Source organism: Embiotoca jacksoni, unplaced genomic scaffold (genome assembly GCF_022577435.1).
Source record: "Embiotoca jacksoni isolate LCO1_2020_lvr unplaced genomic scaffold, fEmbJac1.0.p SCAF_23, whole genome shotgun sequence".
Lineage (NCBI taxonomy): Eukaryota > Metazoa > Chordata > Actinopteri > Embiotocidae > Embiotoca > Embiotoca jacksoni.
This window is the reverse complement of record NW_027185374.1, coordinates 4,695,116-4,714,319: the sequence shown is the minus strand read 5'-3', so window position 1 is coordinate 4,714,319 and position 19,204 is coordinate 4,695,116. Positions and strand designations below refer to the sequence as shown.

The window sequence follows — 19,204 nt, the reverse complement described above, 5'->3', positions numbered from 1 at the left end:
CAAACGTTTCACGCTCTCACACCACCTCGCAGTGGAGTGCGCGATTGTTTTTAAATCACGATTCGTGGCGTTGCCCTTGTTGCACCGACGGTTTTTGTCATGCGAGCTCGGATGTGTGGAAGGAGCCGGGTGAAGAACTCGTCTCTGACTTGTCACTTTCTAACATTTACAGCTGCGAGGCAACAAGGAGCACAACAGCTCTCTGATAGCAAAAGCTGTCACAGGTAAGTTCTGTTTTTGTTGTTGTTGTACCCTTTGTTGTGATACGTTGCATGTTTAAGGTGGGCACTTCCCTTCACAAGATATTTTTGTTTGTTTTTTTGTATTCAACACCTGCATTTGACGGTTACCAACTGTTTGTGTTCATTCCCTAAAGCTTCAGCCACCTTACATGCACACAATCAAATATCATACTTTTTTTTTATACCCCAAATACCTCAATGTTGATATTGCACCAAAGACTCTTGGTGCTTTCACAGAATATTTATATAATCAGGTTTTTGATTGATAATCCTCAGTAATGTGAATATTATACCTAAGTGGGTAAAGGCAAATAATAGAATAGCTAGAACAGTTCGATAGGTTCAGATAATGACATCATTTTACGGTATTGAAGCCTTTAATACCAGGAAAGGACAATACCTATCACAATATTACAATACCTAAAAATTTGTCTGATATCATAGTACAACAGAGTATCGATATATTGCCCAGCCTTATTACCTACCATGCACCACTTCAACCTTTGCATATGTTTTAGTTGTTGTTGCAACATGTACATCCACCAGAATGCAGTGTGAAGTTGGTAGCAAGCACCGTCACCAGTTGCTGTTAGGCCTGCAACTCTATAAAGGTGTTTAAGATATATTCTAAAATGAATACTGTAGGCAACAATAATTAGTGTTCATGTAATATTTGTTCAAGAGAATAGACCGAACTGAATCACTTCCTGAAACGATCCATTCACTTCTAAGTTTTGTTGTGAGCTCACGTGCAGGGATACACTTCATGTAGCCGGGAGTTAGCACAAGATAATCAATGGACTAATTCCTCACATGGTTACGTTTACAAAGCCACACGGACACACCGTAAAGTTCGTTGCCGTTTCAATAGATGTCCCCTGATAAACACAAACTTAAAATGTTATCTGGACTGTACGAGAGGAGAGGGTAGAGACTCAGTGGTGCTGCTGTCGCTCAGATTGTCTCAGATCCTTTTTACTGCGAGGGAGCGGTGCATGTCCAGTCATTTATTCACTGGACATGCACCGTTCAGTGAACGTGAGCAATAAGTGAAAGTCAGCCGCTCCAACTTCTGGAGTCAGGCCTGGGAAGTTCAGGAGTAAAGCTGAACTGTAGATGAGTTAAAAAGACGTAAAAGTCGTTAAAAACCAGTGTGTATCTCTGATATCCAGTGAGGAGAATTCAAACGTCAAGTTCGGTGTGTTTGCTCATGAGTGATATCCACTGTTATAGGACTACGCAGTCAGAAATAACACATACAGTAGTTTTGGACGTCCTCTCGCAGACAGCTCAGTATGCAAGATATGAAAACCCATAACACACAAAAAAAAAAATCACACAGTATTGCAAGTTTGCTTAGTGAAGATTATTTAGCATGACTAGTTTGAGCATTTCTGTATATTTATAGAAAATACAAATATTGTTTAAAGTCTACAGTAGATGGAGCCGGAAAAATGGGCTCTGGTCCTGTGTGTTGTGTTAAAAGACGATGAATCCCTATCAGCTCCACCAATAATGCTACTATGAGCAAAGGAACATAATTATAATACCACCAGGTAACAACAACATCAAAAAAGAAACAAAAAAGAGTTAAAAAAAAAAAAAGCAAAATTAACCAAAAAGATGTGGTACGATCTCTGATTTGCTGCTCACTAATGGTGATACATTTCTTACAGGGCCATTCCGCTTGATCCTTCACTATTTGTGGTACAGGTAAGTTTATCAATATTATCCTACCAAATATTGCTGTGTAACTTGTATCTCAATAATAATAATAATTGTAAACTGTATTTATACAGCACTTTTCTAAACAACTTCTAAATGTTCTTTACATGGAGTGTTTTCAATGTCTGATTATTTTAACCAGGCAATTCGAAGTATTCAAATAAAATAGAAATCCCTAACAATTAAGATATAAGACGACGACAGTAATATCAAAACAGGTAAGATGTGTTGTAAATAAAACTGTGTGCTAGAATTATTAATATGATCTTTGAGAAGTGATTTAAAAGACTTCTCCGATCCGGCGAGCCTCAGATTCTCCAACATAGAGTTCCAGAGCTCCCAAGTCCAAGAGCTCGTTCACCTTCAGTCTTCAGCAGGGATTTAGAAACAGCCTGCAGAGCACTGCCTGAGGATCTGAGGCTGCGCTCAGACTAGGGGAGCTAACCTCTAATTGAACCATATGGGGCTTTAAATGTGGTCAATAAAATCTTAAAATCAATTCTAAAACTTACTGGAAACCGCAAAGAGGGTGAAACAGGGTTGATGCAATCTTGTCTTCGAGTATTTTTTTAAAAGTTGAGCAGCAGCTATGTTTTTGTACCATCTGAAGGCGTGATGAGAAGACACTCACTTACAGTAATCGAACCGAGATTAAATGAAAGCATGGATGACCTTCTCGAGATCAGGCCGAGGGAGAAAGGCCCAGATTTTGTATATGCTCCTTAATTGAATTTACACACAACTCGCCATCATTTCTCCAATGTAATGAACTGAGATGCCACTTGAAGCTGTGATTCATAGTGATTATTATTAGTGTTACATGTTTGACGACAGCACATTTTACTTTATGAATGAAGAGACGTGACTGCATGTCTACGGCGTTGACTATGGAAATCTAATTTAACGTGTCAGACTCTTGAGATTGTAATTTACTCAGTCACATAGAACTTTCTCACGTGGTTTCTTCATTTGAAAATGACAGCCCATGCCCAGTCAAATTATACTGTGTGAAATATTACACTGTATGAATGATACATTTTTGATTTGATTCTGGTCTTGGGCTTAGTTGATCCATACTTTGTCAAATTTGCTCCAAAATCTTATTGAATGTTGAAAAAATGTTTTATTGAAGATGAATATTTCTGAATTTTTAAAGATGAATCATTCTGAAAATATTGATTTCATGAGCTACTCTGGAGTGTCTGATGAAACATGCTAACATATGGCTGGATCTCTCCTGCAGTAGACTGTTATCCACGCAGCAGGTGGTTAGCTAGCACCATCAATAACCTGGTTAAATATTAAACAACTCCTCGAGCCATGTTTGTCTTGCAGCTCTCCTTTTCTTTCTGTACAAGAAAGGATCAGGGATTATATTTGATATAACAACATCCTGTGATATTTTCAATTGTTGAAAGAAGGAAAACAAAAGTTTCTGGCAATTTTCTTGATGCCCAAAAACATAATAACGCAGTATGTTTGTGTCCAACAGCAGGCATCTTGTCTGTAGACAGCTGCACTTATAATTCATGATAAAACTGTCATGGAATAGAGAAAAAATGGAAACAATGAAGCTGCGTGAAATGTCTGATTTTAAAAACTAAGTTTAAGAATAATAATAATTCTTGTTAAAATTATGATCCTGATGAACATATTTAAGCATTCATTACTTGAAATTCAGTAGCACGCTAACAGTTTTCCATTAAATCTGAAATATTGTTACACATTTTTTAGTTGAATTGTAAATTCAATTGGTTGGATTTAATTTTTTGAATTACTTTAACTTAATATTATTCCATATTAGATGGAACTTAATTAAAATCACTTCTTTTGAAAGCATTTTTTTTTAATTGAGAATACTTTTTTTACATTGTATTTAAAAGTTTAATTTTAATTTAAGATATTTACTTTGGTACTTTGCTTATTGTGGCCCTTGATTAGGAGTCACCAACCTTTTTAAATTGTTTTAGTTTGTTTTCTTTTTAATTGTTTCAAATTGTTTTGTTTGTTTGATCCCGTGAACCTTAGCCCCTCCAGCTCGTCTCTGCCTTTTGGTCTCACCCGACTGGCTAACAAGCAGATCAACTGGCAGCTGGTGCTTGCAAGGTGCAACAAAAACACACACACACACACACACACACACACACACACACACACACACACACACACACACACTCGCACACACACACACACACACACACACACACACACACACACACACACACACACACACACTTGCACAGTCTCTGTAATCAATACCTGAATGTGGGCTACTTTGTTGCTGACATGCACTAAGCCTTTCCCTCTCTCCCTCTGCGTATCCCCTCAACCAATCATTTAATTGTACTCATTACAAAAGACAAACCAAGTAGAAAGGCAGCTTTTTAATTGACTATCGATTCAGCCGTGCAGGACAGTGTTAAGTGTGGTCAAATGATGCTGCAGATAAGCATTAGTGGGATGTGCTTGACTTCTGTCTCTTCTTGTATATTTCTCTTTCATTTCATGTCCTCTGAAAGTTTCTTTGCTCTGTTTGCTCCCAATCATTACTGTTAATCCTCTTTTCAAGCCAATCCAACCAGGAGGTTTATTCCTGTTTTTCATCTTTCCAATACTAGTTGCTGTTCTGCAAGCACTCGATCAATCGCACAAAAAAAACGTCCTTTCCGTTCACCCTGATGGACTTTAAGGACGCCCTCCAATGAAAATCACATCTCTACCTTCCTAACCTGTCCATGTGGTGTTTTGTTTATGTGCATCAAGACAAAAACATGAACAAAAAAAAGCAGTTAAGGCCAAGGCTGAACATTTCCCATTTTACAGTCTCAAAAAAACTGATTCAGACAGCCAGGGTTTCATACATCACAAACCTAAGAAACAATCCTGTCAACTTGTTGGGGGAGGGGGAGGGGAGGGGGTGGAGATAGAGGTGGGGACTACTTGTATAGTCATAGATCTGCACATATAAAATAAAAACAAAGGTGTCTTAGCCCTTTTAAGGCCTTAGGATTTTAAGTTTTTTTTTTTTTTTTTTTTTATACTTGGAAAAAACTTTTAAATATTCTATTTTGTTGAGTTTTTAAATGTTTAATCAATGCTAGGAGAGGAAATTTAATAATGACATTTGTTTACTTCTTTTTCCTTTACTCCCCTCAACTGCACTGTTTAATTCTTCTTCCTATTCAGTCCTGACCAGTCTCTTGTTTTACTCCACAGTAATGGCAAACTGTTGGCAGTGGTTCAGGACCAGTGTGTGGAAATTAGGTAATTACTAAATGCTATCTCACTGTTTGAGGCAATCTGTGTGTGTGTGTGTGTGTGTGTGCGTGCGCGCGCGCAAGAAGGATGGAGAGCCTTTTAATCAATAGGGTAATTCATCAAATCTCCCTTTTAAAAATAGTTCCAGTCTCAGCTTGCATCTTCAGAATGAAAACAATTTTTTAAGCATCAACAATCATTCAGACTGAATTTTTAAAAATATAGTCAGTCACAGGAATATATTTGATTAAAATTAGGCCACCTTTTGTTGCAGGCAAAATAAAATGAATGCAAACAGTTTGAAAATCACAGTGCTCCTTAAATATTTTTTTTATTTGTGTCTGTGTGTGAGTTATAGAGAAAGCGACCAAAGCATACATACACATACAATGGTTGTAATTATTTCCAGACACAAATCCAATTTCCCTCTTACACAGAGAATATACACTCACTAGGCAGTGGGCTCTATTGGCATTTGCAAAGCTTTAAATTGAGCAACATTGAAATGAAAATCAATAGCTATGAACCAGGTTTACAAATATGTCTTACTCTCCAAAAGCCTAACAAGAGGCACATTCACATTCCACTTGACCCTTTCTGTAATTGGAAGTCTTTTTCATCCATCGATCAATGTATAAAAGCGGAGTATGTTTCTGTCACCCACTATGATCAGAATTGTGTTGTCGTTAGCCTCTTGTAGTCAGGAGTAGTCGTGCCTCAGCGTGATATTGTGGGCTATTCTTGTGTCTATGACTGTTGTTTAATCACAGTGTTTTATAGCTTTACTTCATGGCATTGGTTGAGTTGTGTGAGTGGGTGTTAAGTCAGCTCAAGGCCTTATCCTCTGAGCTCTGCTAAGTGTCTGCCTAAACACTGCCTACTCCCTCTTGTCTGCTTGATCCATTGAGCTACTTTAGTTGGCAAGCTATCAGTGGCTCTTACAACCCACCTTATGCCAGGTCATATGAAGCTCAGTGAATGTGTGTGTATGTGTGCGTATGTGTGTGTATGTGTGTCGTTGTCCTGCAGGGTAATGACACTGTGTTTCACTTCTATTTTTCCCCTGTGTGTGTGTTTCCTCCTCAGGTCTGTGAGAGATGACTTTGGCTCAGTCATTGGGAAGTGCCAGGGTAAGACCTTCTCCACTTGTTTCATCAATCACTTTCCATAGTTCATGGTAAACGACACTAAATCACAGCAGCTCTCTTCACTATGCACCCCATTTGCTTTATAAATGTGGTGGTTACTGTTGATAGTAGAGTCAGTGCAATGTGTGTGTGCGCGCACGCGTGCTATGTGTGTGAGTGTATTAGACACTAGTTTTGAATGGCTCTGATAACGCGTGTGTGTGAGTGCATTTCTGTGACCTCACTGCAACTTTTTCTGGTATAAACACCAGGACTAGTACTCGTGGCAGCAAAGCCCAGTAAACCTGCTGCTTGGAACTTTTGTCTTTTTCATCCATTCAGTCTGCTAACATTTACATTTTTTTTTTTAAAAGTGATGATTAATTTAACTATTTTATCCCCATTCAAGTTAGCATACGGCCAAATTTGCCAGCTTAGCCGACAAATGCTCCTGGTACATTTTCCAGATGCTCTATGGCCAGACATAGAGCATCTGGCCAGTGCGGGAATGTCTCACCAGACACCAAATGTAAAACCTCAGTGAAATGCAGAGAGATATACACCTGGTGGTGATGAGCTTTATCTGCATTGTGTGAACTTGTTTGGCGAGGGCTTGAATGTTGCAGACTTTCATTTTAGTGTACAAGTCCCACACTATAGCTTCAGGTTTGGAGTAACGTGTGAATTCAGGTTAAGTTAAGGTTCGGATTTCATATATGCTGTCAACAATGAATAGAAGTCAATGAAATGTCCCAAGATTGTTTTACACAATATAATTCATTTTGAAAATTGTTAAAGTGTGAATTTCGTGTTGTCATCGTACAAAACCACTGAAAGGTAATAGGAGATGATGTTGAATTTCCGCCCTGCCTAATTAGAAGAAATATAATTGAAAAAGGAGTCCAGAGTGTGTACTTTACAAACAATCCCACGATGTGTAATGTTATATAGATGCTTAAATTAGAGTTGTGCAACTGTACTGTCAGTGATGATGTCAGTTGATGCTTTTGTGATGAGTGTTAATAATGGAGAGGAGTGAATGAGCAGCGGTGCCGTGTCCCTCGTCCTGTCATCTCAGTAGCTGCAGTGATCAGAAGTCCATTCTGTTTCTGACTTTGACTCTCACTCGGTAGTTTGCGAGCGTGTCTGCGTGCGCGTGCTTGTACACATCTGCTTTGAGTTTGTTTCAAAGAGGTATATTGACCACGGCGGCTAATTGGAATGTGTGCGAGAGGCTGCGAACAGCAACACAAATAATCACCTCCATTCCCGACACCGCCACTCATTAAACACAGCCTCGTAGTGACTGATAAAAATAAATCGTCTTGATTAGCTATTACAACGGCCCACCGTGGCCGTTTAAATCTCTGTATCTAAACATGCGGAGGCCCCAACTTCTCTGAGCTACGAAGTCATGATGAAGAACTGAGTAACATATATTGAGATTGATTTGCACTGATAAAATTTGATGTACTCTTACAGTGACATAATTCTCACGTGACTTTACAGTTAGTCTCAGCTCTGTGGAGCAACCAGCATCTTTCAACTCTGTTTGTTTCCCGTGTTTCCTGCATAATTATGATACTCGTGACCTGTCACACTACTGAAGAAAAATTGCTTTATTACATCAATTGATAACACTAGAATATGTTTATTATGGTACAGAGTGCCTTATACATCTGACCCAGGAAGATTAATGGGTTGGAATATAGCGACCTTCACCAGGATTGTTTTATATTTCTCCGATCAAAAACATATTGTACCAGAATAAAAAAATCGGAAAGAAGCTATTATAACAAAAGTCCACCTATTGTGGACACATTTAAATGAAGAAATGCAGCTGTGTCCTTTCGAAATTTCTGCATTTTCCTGGACTCACACACACAAACATATACACTGAACCAAACACATCCCAAAAACAAAGTACGGTCTTAGTAATAAGCCCCGAATGAAACTTGTGTGGGTTTTGTCAGTATTTTCTATCATCACTTCTTGCCTTTCTTCTTCTCATTGTCTTATGTCTTGATGCTTTTCATTTCATTTCTGTCGTCTCTCTCGGCCCCTCTCAGCCCGTCTCTCACTCTCTCACTCTCTCACTCTATTTGTTCTACTGTGGCTCGTCGTCATTGTGGGCCGTTGTTTCTAATGGCTCATGGTGTGGATAACTGTAGCCCCTGGGCCCACGTAAACCCCAGCCTCCCTCCACTTCTTCATTCCATTTCATTTCTTCTTCTTTTTTTTTTTTTTTCATTTTTCTTATACTTCATTTCATTTCACGGAGATTTGTCCTAATGGATTTTGCTGTGATCCTGCATTTAATGGCATTTGCTTTTAATGGAGGAGCGCGTGTGGCGTGTGCATTATCGTCTTTTCACTTGTGCACACGCCTCTGTGTGTGTGTGTGTGTGTGTGTGTGTGTGTGTGTGTGTGTGTGGGTGGGTGGGTGCGCGTGCAGCCACACCTGTGTATCACTCTCTGCCCCTCCACTCTCCCTCCCTCCCTCCATGTCTGTTTCTGTTACAGTGGAGTCGTCTCCCGCCCCCGTACATAATTCATAAGTGTTGAACTCTGATAAATTCATCTGCAAAGCTTTGGATAGATAGAAGGCTTTTTTTGGGGGGTCATTGGGTGTAAATCTCCCCAACTTCCACCTCCTCCTTTGTTAAAGGGGGATAGGAGAAGAAGAAGAAGAAGAAGAAGAAGAAGAAGAAGAAAAAAAAAAAGGACAGTTCCATCCAATTTTCCAGCTCTCAAAAAAAGCCATCTATGTGGAAATGGAGCCCCTCTCAGCTGCAGAACAACATACAGTATACAATTTATAATGGGAGACGAGATTGCAAGGGAGGCAGTGTGAGACTGAAATAAAAAAGAAAAAAAAAAGCTTGAAATACGAAGCAAAAGAGCCAAAAGAACAAGAAGAGAACAGAGGAGACACTTGGTACCTCTGGCTTTCGTAACAGTTCCATGTTGTTGTCTGCTCCTCCTAAGCTGAGAGTCTCAAAGGGTGTGTTAAATCGCCTGCATCCTGAGGTGCTCTCTGATACTCAGGCCTTAAAATTTGGGGAGCTATTATTCATCTCTCTTTTCCCTCTCTCTTTTCCCTCTCTCTCTCTCTCTCTCTCAGCATCTCCCTTCCTCTCATTCCCCCCTCTCTCTTTGTCTGTCTCGCCTCCCACTTCTTTCCCTTTGTTCTTCATTTAAAATTCTAGTCATACAATATCCAACGCCTCCATTCGTTTGCAGTATTGCCCACCAGGGGTTGCGGCAGTACTCCTCAGCCAAGAAATTCAGTACAATAAAAGCCAATTGTGCTGTTATGTGATATCAACAAAAACACAACTTCCTTTTCATAACTCTATTGCTTTGACACAGCACCCGTGGTATCATATTGTGTCTCGCACTGTTCTCCAAATGCAAAAATCTATGCTAAATGTTGTTTCCAGTGGAAGGTTTTAAATTGAATTAATGAAATATCCTATTCAGTTTGTACAAGTCTGTCCTATTTCCTCCTTTGTACTGTTTTTAATATATTGTTATATAATTAGGTATTCATAACAGACTCGGGATCAGAGGCCCTCTGGACTGCCCCCCCGGCTCTTCTATCAGAGGGAAGGATGACAGCGAAGCCTTGAGAAAATGCCAGCAGGCGTGGCTGTGCTTTATCACAGCGATATGGTTACACTCACAGCACTGCTGAGCCAGCAGATTTGCTAAAACAGTAGCCTATACTTCAATAAAAGCTGGATTTATAATCTCAGCTGTCCTCCCCGGCTCTCTTTTACTCACTCCACCTTTCTGCCGCTCTCGCTGCGAACGTGCGTGTGAAAGTGTGTGCGCACATCCTTGAGAGGCAATTATTGAGATATTACTCTAGCTATCCTTCATAGATGAATTGGATAGGTCTATTGGTTTAATGTATGGCATTAGCGTTATCCTTCGTCTCCCATTTGTATTCATCATCAGCACACAACGTAACACCAGGGATTAGTCAGAGTTTTCTCATCTGACTTTATTTGTAACCCTCGGTTCCTCGAGTCTTTTGTCCTTTTTGTCTTGTGTTCTGTTTCTGTTGGATTTAACGGGTTTTTTCTTCTTCTTCGTTTATCTGCTACAGTGCCAAAGGACCCAAACCCCCAGTGGCGAAGGGTGGCATGGAGCTATGACTGCACGCTGCTGGCCTACGCCGACAGCACTGGCACGGTGCGCCTTTTCGACCTCATGGGCAGTGAACTATTTGTCATCCCCCCGGTAAGCGTGCCAATCTCTTCTCTTTGATACGATCAAACAACACTTCCCCTTTCCAAGCTGGCCTTGTCTTTAGAGACAAAAGTGATTAGAGATTGTGGATGGGAACCCTGCTTGATAGAGGCAAAGCTGTGGAACACACTACCTGTAGATATCAGAGAAGCTAGTTTAGTACATGTTTTTAAAAGAAAGTGTAAAACACATTTTTAGCCTTTTAATAGCTGCACCTGAAACTCTCTTGCACTTGCCCGCACTCATGCACTACTGCAGGTTCAAAATGCACTTTGCTTTATTCTATATTTTAACTCTATTTTGTTTTAGTAATTTGTCATCTTGTGTTTGATTTAATCTTGTCCTATGCATTTTTTAAAATTTTTATTTCATTTTTAAATTAGATTTTGACATGTTTTGATGTTCCTTTAAATCTGTTTTTATGAATGTAATTTCCTTGATGTAAAGCTGGATTTATTGTATGAAAGGTGCTATACAAAAATGTTTATTATTATTATTATTATTATTATTATTATTATTATTATTATTATTATTATTATCATCATTATTTTATTATAATTATTATTACAGGCTTCTTTTTGGGGTTTCAATGATAATATGTTACAACCGGTGGTAGAATAAATATTGAGATCCTTTACTGTAGTAAAAGTAGTAGTACTGCAGTGTGAAAATACTGCTGTACATAGAAAATACAAATGATTGTCCAAAAGTATCCGCATCAAAATGTATTTAAAGGACCTCAAGTAAAAGTAATTATGCTGAATGGCCAACTTCAGAATCACATATATTATTGATTAATTAGGGTGTACATCACTTTAATGTTGCAGCTGGAGTACTTTATATACTGCTGGATAGCTAAATCTTTAATAAAACTGCATAATTGATTAGTTGATAGAATAATCTAAATCTAAGTGAGAATGACTGGTAACTAAGGGTTTACAATAAATGTAGTAGACTACAAAGTAACATTTTTGCCTCCAAAAAAATGTTGAGTAGAAGTAGAAATTGGCATGACAAGAAAATACTTAAGTACAACTACATTAAAATTGTACTGAAGTGTAGTACTTGAGTAAATGTACTTAGTTGCATTCCACAATTACAATGCTTATCAATGAACGCTTTTGGAGCTTTGTTCGTGAACAGAAGCATCAGTTAGATTGTACGTTTGGTAAATGCAGTTTCTCATTCAGACAAAATGGCAGCAGATCTGATTGTATTTGTAACCTTTCAGTGAGACAGTGCTAACGATTCAGACATCCATAATCTTGCCTCCAGAGATAATTTGGGCCACGCTCAGCTCTTTCAGTGCAGCAAACATTTACCGGGCACTTTGAGCCGCCTGTCACTTTTTGAAGCGAACGTCTCCTCGTCAGACAGTTATTGCTCTTTTTGTCTGCCATGCTTGCTTTCTAATTCATTGTCTGATGCTTCCTTTTTTATTTTTTTTAAAATATTTTTTTATCCCTTCTTTGCTCGCAGTGTCACATTCTTCTTTTCTCCAATCTTCACCACCTCCTGTCTTAAATTTTTCACATGCCTGCTAGCGCTCCTCCAGTCTTCCCTGGATCCCCCTTTCGTTTCTCTGCTCTCACATGTCTCTCATCCTCGCATGTCTGTTTCTCGGTGTCTCTCCTTGAGCTACTATTTCAAGTCCATCTGCTATTCCTCCCCCACTTAAATGCCCTCTGTGTGCTACATATTATCACTCCTCCATTTCCACCCGTCACTCCTTCCACCCCACCATCCGCCCTGTCGGAGACGGCGAGCGCAGACGCTCGTCCTCCTCCTCAGCCACGCTCATCATCCAACCTCTGTGATCCTCCTTCCTTTTAGCGCAGCTCTGGTTTGTTATGCATCTACAGTGAGTGTTCTCGCACCCCTACCTGCCCTGTCGTACTGTTCCTCCTGTTTGTCACTGTTAAGCTTGCTTCTATTTCTGGAGAAGATGATAAAAAAAAAAAAAAAAAAAAAAAAAATATGAAGTCAATTTGAAAGAAAGTGTGTACATGTATGACATTTTTTTTTAAATTTCCCCCCCATCTTCTCTCTCGCTTTCTGTCTCTCTTCCACTTCCTCTGTTATCGTTTGTTCCCTTTCTTCTCCGTCTCATCACTGGCTTTCTCACTTCTGTTTATTTTCTTCAACAAACGCTGCTTGAATGATGCATCCTTTGTTGTCTTGTCCTTGTAAAATCTTGGTGGGGGCACGAACTGATAGATAATTATGCATATTTTTTTTATGTCTCTTGATTTTCTCTACAGTTTACATCAGATATTTTCACACCGCCACTGATTCTTCTTTCTTATCTCCCTCTGGATCCAGGTGGTGAGTTTTCCGGGGGACTTCAGTTGTGCAGTGGCAGGCCTGATCTTCTTGGAGTGCACAGCTAGTGCTCAGTGGTCTGCCGAGCTTCTCGTTATCACATATGGCGGCGGGCTCAAGAGCTATCTCGTCAGGTGAGAGACAACGCGACTCAACTAAGGCTCCTAGAAATAACTAGGTTTCCAAGGCACCTTTTTATTAGTCACAATATCTTGGGTAGAATAAATGACCTGCTGCAGATTTTGAAACACCAGATAGAGTTGTTTGTTGTTGTCTCATTTCTGGAACATGTATCAGGGCAGCAGCTCATACACGCGTTATTATCTTCATGATTTAAGTGCATGTCCTGTATATTCAAAGGTTCAGGTTTATCACTTCAACAGATATTTCAGCTGTGCACAGCTTGATCCATCTTCAAGGTTTCCACATCAAATGAAATTCCACTTTACCTGGATGTAAAGTACTTTTACTACCTACAGGTCACATACTTTACTCTTCAATTGCTTTTAAGTTTTGCGCATTAAATAACTAAACTGGATTCAGTACGTACACAGCAACTTGCACTTCAGCTGCTTTTGTCTCGTACACGTGAAATTTTCAACATCAGGAATTAGATTTAATTTCTTATTTTTAAAATTACACTTCAGTTGCTTTCACCACTTCCATGTCAACTCACAATTCAACCGTGCTTTTTTTTCTTTCTTATATGGACAGTTGAATTCCTTATTACGCTTACACTTTTCACGACTTTAACCTCTACTACCTGTCTACTTACATCTCAGCTGTCGTCATCTTTGTCTCCTCACCTGACATTTGGGCAGCACTCATCTTTTACACTTCATCTGCTTTCATGTTTTGCTCATTAGATACCAACTCAACTGTTTTCTCTCTCTACACATCAATTGACATTTCGACATTTCAAGTTTTTCCATGTTTTGCTCTTCAAATGACAATTCAAAAGCTTTCAACCCGAACATGTCAACTGACATTTCGACTGCGTTTATCTCTCTGTACAGCTGACGTTTTAACTCCTTTCGGTGTTTACACTTTGACAGGCACTAATTTCTGTCAGGACTTTCACTTGAGCTGACACCACTTGCTCGATTCATCACCGCAACTGACAGCTCAAATACTCCAACGGCTGACACTCCTTACATGCCGACTGACAGGTTATAGTGCTCTTAAACTAAAACTATATTGCACTTCAACTGATTTCAACTGCTTTTGGTTTTTTGCACTTCAAAAGACACTTCCAGTGGTGTAACTTCAACAATTTACCCTTCGACTTCAACTTCAGCTATGATTCCCATTCAACTATTTGACCTATTTAAACAGTTTCTACCTGGTATTTTCAGCTCAAGCAAGTACACTTATATGTAACCTTTTCTGGCTTCAGCTAATACTTTAGCTCAACTCAGTGCTTTCACTTGAACTGTCTGTTTTCCTTCATTCAGTGCGTCCACTTAGGCTGAACACTAAAAACCCTACACTTCAACTTCTTTCAGTATTTGTATATTGTATCTGTTGCCACTTAGTATTTCAGTTATTTTAAATGGCAAATTTTAGCAGCAGGTACACGTAGATTTTCTTCAGGCCAATGTATCATTGCCTTATAAGTAAATATATTTATATTTATATATATATATATTGTTCCAATAAACATTAACCAATAATGTGGAGAACGTGGTGAACTAGGGGTTAAATCCAGGTTGTCAGTGGTAATTTTTGCCTCTCTCTCCTTCTGTCTGTCACTGCACTTCACAAAGCCACACAGTGTGTGTTATGCTAATAGCGAATTGTTGTGAACATGCTAAAATCAGATCACAGGTATCATAATGGTATCAGTCGCAACAAACACATAGACACCCAGACCCACTCTAGGCTGCTTTATTCTCATGTATTTGAAATGCATGTCCCATATATTGTGGCCTTTATAGAATAATGCACTCTATTTGTGGTATAATTTGACGCTCCATGCCTTTAATACTTAAGAGCAGTGATATCTTAGCCGGGTATTATCAGACGAAAATTCACTGCCTGAATATATTGATCTGGCCACGCTCCATTCTGGATTGCTTCCGGTTGTTGCACCAAATGGGTGCAGACCTGGAGTTCATTTTTAAACTATTGGAGCTGCTTTCCATATACTGTATGTTGTACGCTGAAACTCTTACCTTCGCCTCCATTGTTCAATGTCATTGCTCTTAGCCACGCCCACTAGTCCCTGATTGGTCCACCCTTCAGAGTAGCTGAGGGGACCTTAATGTCAACAGGGTTTCCAGACTAGAATCAAAGCTAAGCCAGGAGCCAGGCTGGTAATACCTCTCTTTGAATGTCAATCACCTTGCTTGCCTTATTCCAACCCACATTTTAAATATTTGATTAATGACATCTGATTTTGTGTGTGCATCCCTGCTAGAGTCTGGGCGTGTGTGTTCCTCATGGCTGCCCACACTTTCCATTTTTAATTTAGCATTAGCGCTATGGCATTATTGCCACGATTTCCCATTTTATTGTCTGAGATTGCTGCAGTCACACCGAGCCTCTGTGCGGTGAAACTCCAAGACCCAGGGCGAAATTGTGCCTGTGTGTTGAATCTCGATCAGATGACGTCCTGCACTCCACGACTTCCCTTCAATTCTGCGAGCGTAGTGAAGTTTGCTGGGAAGGGAGCAAGATACTGATTTATTTTTCTATCCCAGGCAGATAGGATGGTGTTAGCTGCCTTTGAAGCCATCGGAGTGTCAGTGTATATGTGTGAGGAGGTAATTAAGACGAGGGAGACATTTGCACCAGATTTTCTCTGAAAGTGTTTTTAAAGGTTAATTTTTAGTGTGGAGCTTATACTCACTCTTCCTCTTCATATGACTGCGTTCCAATATTGTTGCTCAAACACTTTTAAATTAGAATTTTAAAATGATAGCTGAGTCCTGACAGTAAGTCACCTTTCTCTCTTTTGCTCTGTGCCAGCACTTCTGTGTGTGTGTGTGTGTGTGTGTGTGTGTGTGTGTGTGTGTGTGTGTGTGTGTGTGTGTGTGTGTGTGTGTCTGTCTGTGTGTGTGTGTTCACCTACGCAGCTGCTTTACTGTGGCATAAACACCAAAATGTCTGGAGGAAGCTGAACTGTCAGAAGCTTGCATATCCCTCAGCTATTTCCTTTGTGCTCTCTTTCTTTATTTCCCTGTTTTCCTTCTTCTCTCCATACAGTTTACACTGCAACCAAACATTTCCTCAGTGACACATCCCAACACAAATTACACATCATCTCCTCTAGTACCAATCTAATTTAGATTGCCCACTTAAATTAGATTATATATTTTACCATGTCTCATTTTAATTGCAGCTGGTAGAAAAATTGCTCCGTCATCTTCCTCAGAGCAGCTTTGTCGCACCATTAACACGTTCCACACAAGTGTTCATGTTTTGATTGTTTATGTGCCAGAGTTCAATTATAGGCCACTTGTCCTTTGACTGTCAGTTCTGTCTCTCTGTTTCAGCGTGGGAACCAATCAGAACTTCCAGGAGAGCCACGCCTTCAATTTCTCTGCCCACTACTCTCATGGCATCACCTCAGCTATTTACCACCCTGGCCACCGGTACGTCACATATTCCCAGCGCTCCAAGCCCCTGCCAGCCGAGAGTGCCTGTTGAATATAGCTGAAATAACGAGTATTTTTAAAAGAAAATTAACATTTTTGCCCGCATTGAGCTTTTAATCTATCAATGGCAGCCTAATTAATGCCTGCAGCCTTCACTTGACAATCTTAGACACATTATTTTCTCTTGTGGTCTCCGCAATCCCAGCCTACTTCTATTAGAGGCGCGTTTCATCAAGTGTTTTTCATACATTTATATTCAGGCATCCTTATGAATCCTTTGAATCAATTTTCATCCTGAAACCCATTGCCGTTGATGCGATGCCATGCTATATACTGCCTAAGTATCTGGTTTTCAAATTTGGCGAGTGATTTCAAACGCTTTCATCATTTGACATCTGGAGGCATCATCAATATACTCCTAAATATGTATTACATTGATCACTGTGCTACATCTAAATATACGTTCACTGCATCACAAGTCACTTTAACTGATTCAGAGTCCAGAACGAGCGGCAAATACGAGGTTCTTCTCCGGAAATTCCTGCCCAGGCATAAGATATTACACTATGGACTGGAGCCAAGGGGTTTACTAAGGAATAAATGAACCAATCACTTTAATGTAATACCCGCAGGAATTCACGGTGGCAGTCCAGAATGTCCTTGGCTTTCTCTACCAGTCAGCATTCAAAGGTTTTGGTTAATTATGTCCGGCTCGCACCCCGTGACCTCACTGTTTTCACCGCGGTCGCCAGGCTGCACAAACCAGATTTAGTTTGGCCAGTGGAGCTTGGTTTGGCAGCTTAATGGATTTTGGCAGCTGCTGTCAAGTGCTTGCCAACTGATAGATGAGATAAAACTTTAATGATCCCTGTGTGAAAAGTGGGTCAGCATCAGAGAGAGAATAGAATAGATGTAAGAAAAGGAGGTGATAAACTGCATATAAGAAATATAGTTTCAAAAGCTGAACATAGTGATTCAAATATTGCATATGTTATTTTACAGTGTGTATATTGTAGATTTAGTGTGGAATATGCAGATCTGTATCAGGAATACTGATTGTAGTCTGGCAGAAACTGTTTTCATAAAACCATAAGATTACAGAATACAGAAAGAAACTTCTTATTTGAGACATGAGCAACTATGTTATCACACATATTCGCTCTTCATCAGTTTACAAACTAACCCTCAGATCTTAGCTCCTGTTTAAATATGCAGTATTTGCGCAGCAGGGGGCAGTGTTGAGCTGATCAGCGCTCCTCCATACACACCTCTCCCTGAGCTCCTGACCATTGTTGCATCTGATCTGTTTCACTGCAAACAGACAGCCACTGATCGTTGTTGTGTGTTTTTGTCTTAACTCTGCTCAACCACCGGTTCTAACCAGACTTTTACCCCTGATAAATACGATTTTAACTGTCTGCTTTGCTAAATGGCACTTCAATAGTGTGAATTGTCACTTACACCCTGGCTTGAACCCACAGGGAGTACTTTAATTCTTATTATACAGTGGGAAACGATTTCTCAAGGCACAATCACAAAGGTGGTACTCAACAAATATGTGTGTTTGTTAGACTGCTGCTGGTGGGGGGCTGTGAATCAGGGAATGACAGTACGTCCAAGGCCTCTTGCTTTGGCATCACAGCCTGGAGGGCTCTCTCCGGCTCGCCACACTACAAGCAGGTCACCAGCTACGAGGACGACGTCAGCACGGTGAGGAGTCCATGCATTTGCGCACATGCTCGAGCAAAAATGTATTCACGCAGTATCTAACATGCATATTGTCTGTGGGTGTTAGAATCAGAAGAGAGGTTTCTTCAGGATCCCCAGTTTTAGATTATTTTCCAGACAAAGAGATGAAAAGGTAGGACAGCCTTTTTTCTGTCTGTTTTCTCCTTGCTGTACATAACAAGTTCATTCTGCAGAAGCTGCCAAAACTTCTTTTTAATAAAAACTAATGTGTGTCTGAATTTGTGTTGTTCAGGATGGAGTGTTTCGGATGAGTCTGAGCCCCGATGGCACACTGCTGGCTGTCATCCACTTCTCCGGTCGTCTGTCTCTGTGGGACGTCCCCTCACTTAAACAGAGAGCCACATGGAACCAGGACCAACAGGTGCCCTTCTAAACCGCTTGTATTTGTGTGTGCTTGTGAATGCATCCATGATTTTGTTAAGCACAGTAAACCTGTGCAGTGTGTCCTGGTAATATTTTGTACATTAAATGCTTGACTGACTGTATTAATGTAATCTCTTTCTAGCCTAGGTGTAAGTGTGTGTGGTGGGAAGGATTTTATGTGTGTGTGTGTGTGTGTGTGTGTGTGTGTGTGTGTGTGTGTGTGTGTGTGTGTGTGCGCGTGAGTGCGTACGCGTGCTCTCTCCCATCACACAGTGCGTGATGTGGCTTATGGAGAACTTATATTTCCACGATGTTTTGCCAATTTATGCAGTGTGGGTGTGTGTTCTGCTTCATTGCTGGTAGAACTTCAGAGAGAGTGTGTGTGTGTGTGTGTGTGTGTGTGTGTGTGTGTGTGTGTGTGTGTGTGTGTGTATGTGTGTGTGCGTGCGTGCGTGTGAGTGTGTGAGCGCTGCAAGTGTAAACAGGGTTAGCAGATTAACTTCCTCTCCCTCTTTTCTTCTTCTTTTTCCTCCCTTCTTCTTCTTCTTCTTCTTCTTCTTCT

The 19,204-nt window shown here is 40.1% G+C and overlaps 1 protein-coding gene across 1 annotated transcript in view; it reads left to right on the top strand.

The window, feature by feature from the left end:
* nbas (NBAS subunit of NRZ tethering complex) overlaps positions 1 to 19,204 on the top strand; it is a 151,888-nt gene that overhangs the window by 288 nt on the left and 132,396 nt on the right. Inside the window, exons 2-12 of the mRNA XM_069158355.1 lie at positions 173 to 224; positions 1,919 to 1,955; positions 3,996 to 4,073; positions 5,184 to 5,231; positions 6,312 to 6,355; positions 10,467 to 10,600; positions 12,932 to 13,065; positions 16,429 to 16,527; positions 18,102 to 18,240; positions 18,326 to 18,391; positions 18,512 to 18,640. Of these exons, the coding sequence (XP_069014456.1) occupies positions 173 to 224; positions 1,919 to 1,955; positions 3,996 to 4,073; positions 5,184 to 5,231; positions 6,312 to 6,355; positions 10,467 to 10,600; positions 12,932 to 13,065; positions 16,429 to 16,527; positions 18,102 to 18,240; positions 18,326 to 18,391; positions 18,512 to 18,640 (960 nt within the window). The remainder of the gene's footprint in view (positions 1 to 172; positions 225 to 1,918; positions 1,956 to 3,995; positions 4,074 to 5,183; positions 5,232 to 6,311; positions 6,356 to 10,466; positions 10,601 to 12,931; positions 13,066 to 16,428; positions 16,528 to 18,101; positions 18,241 to 18,325; positions 18,392 to 18,511; positions 18,641 to 19,204) is intronic.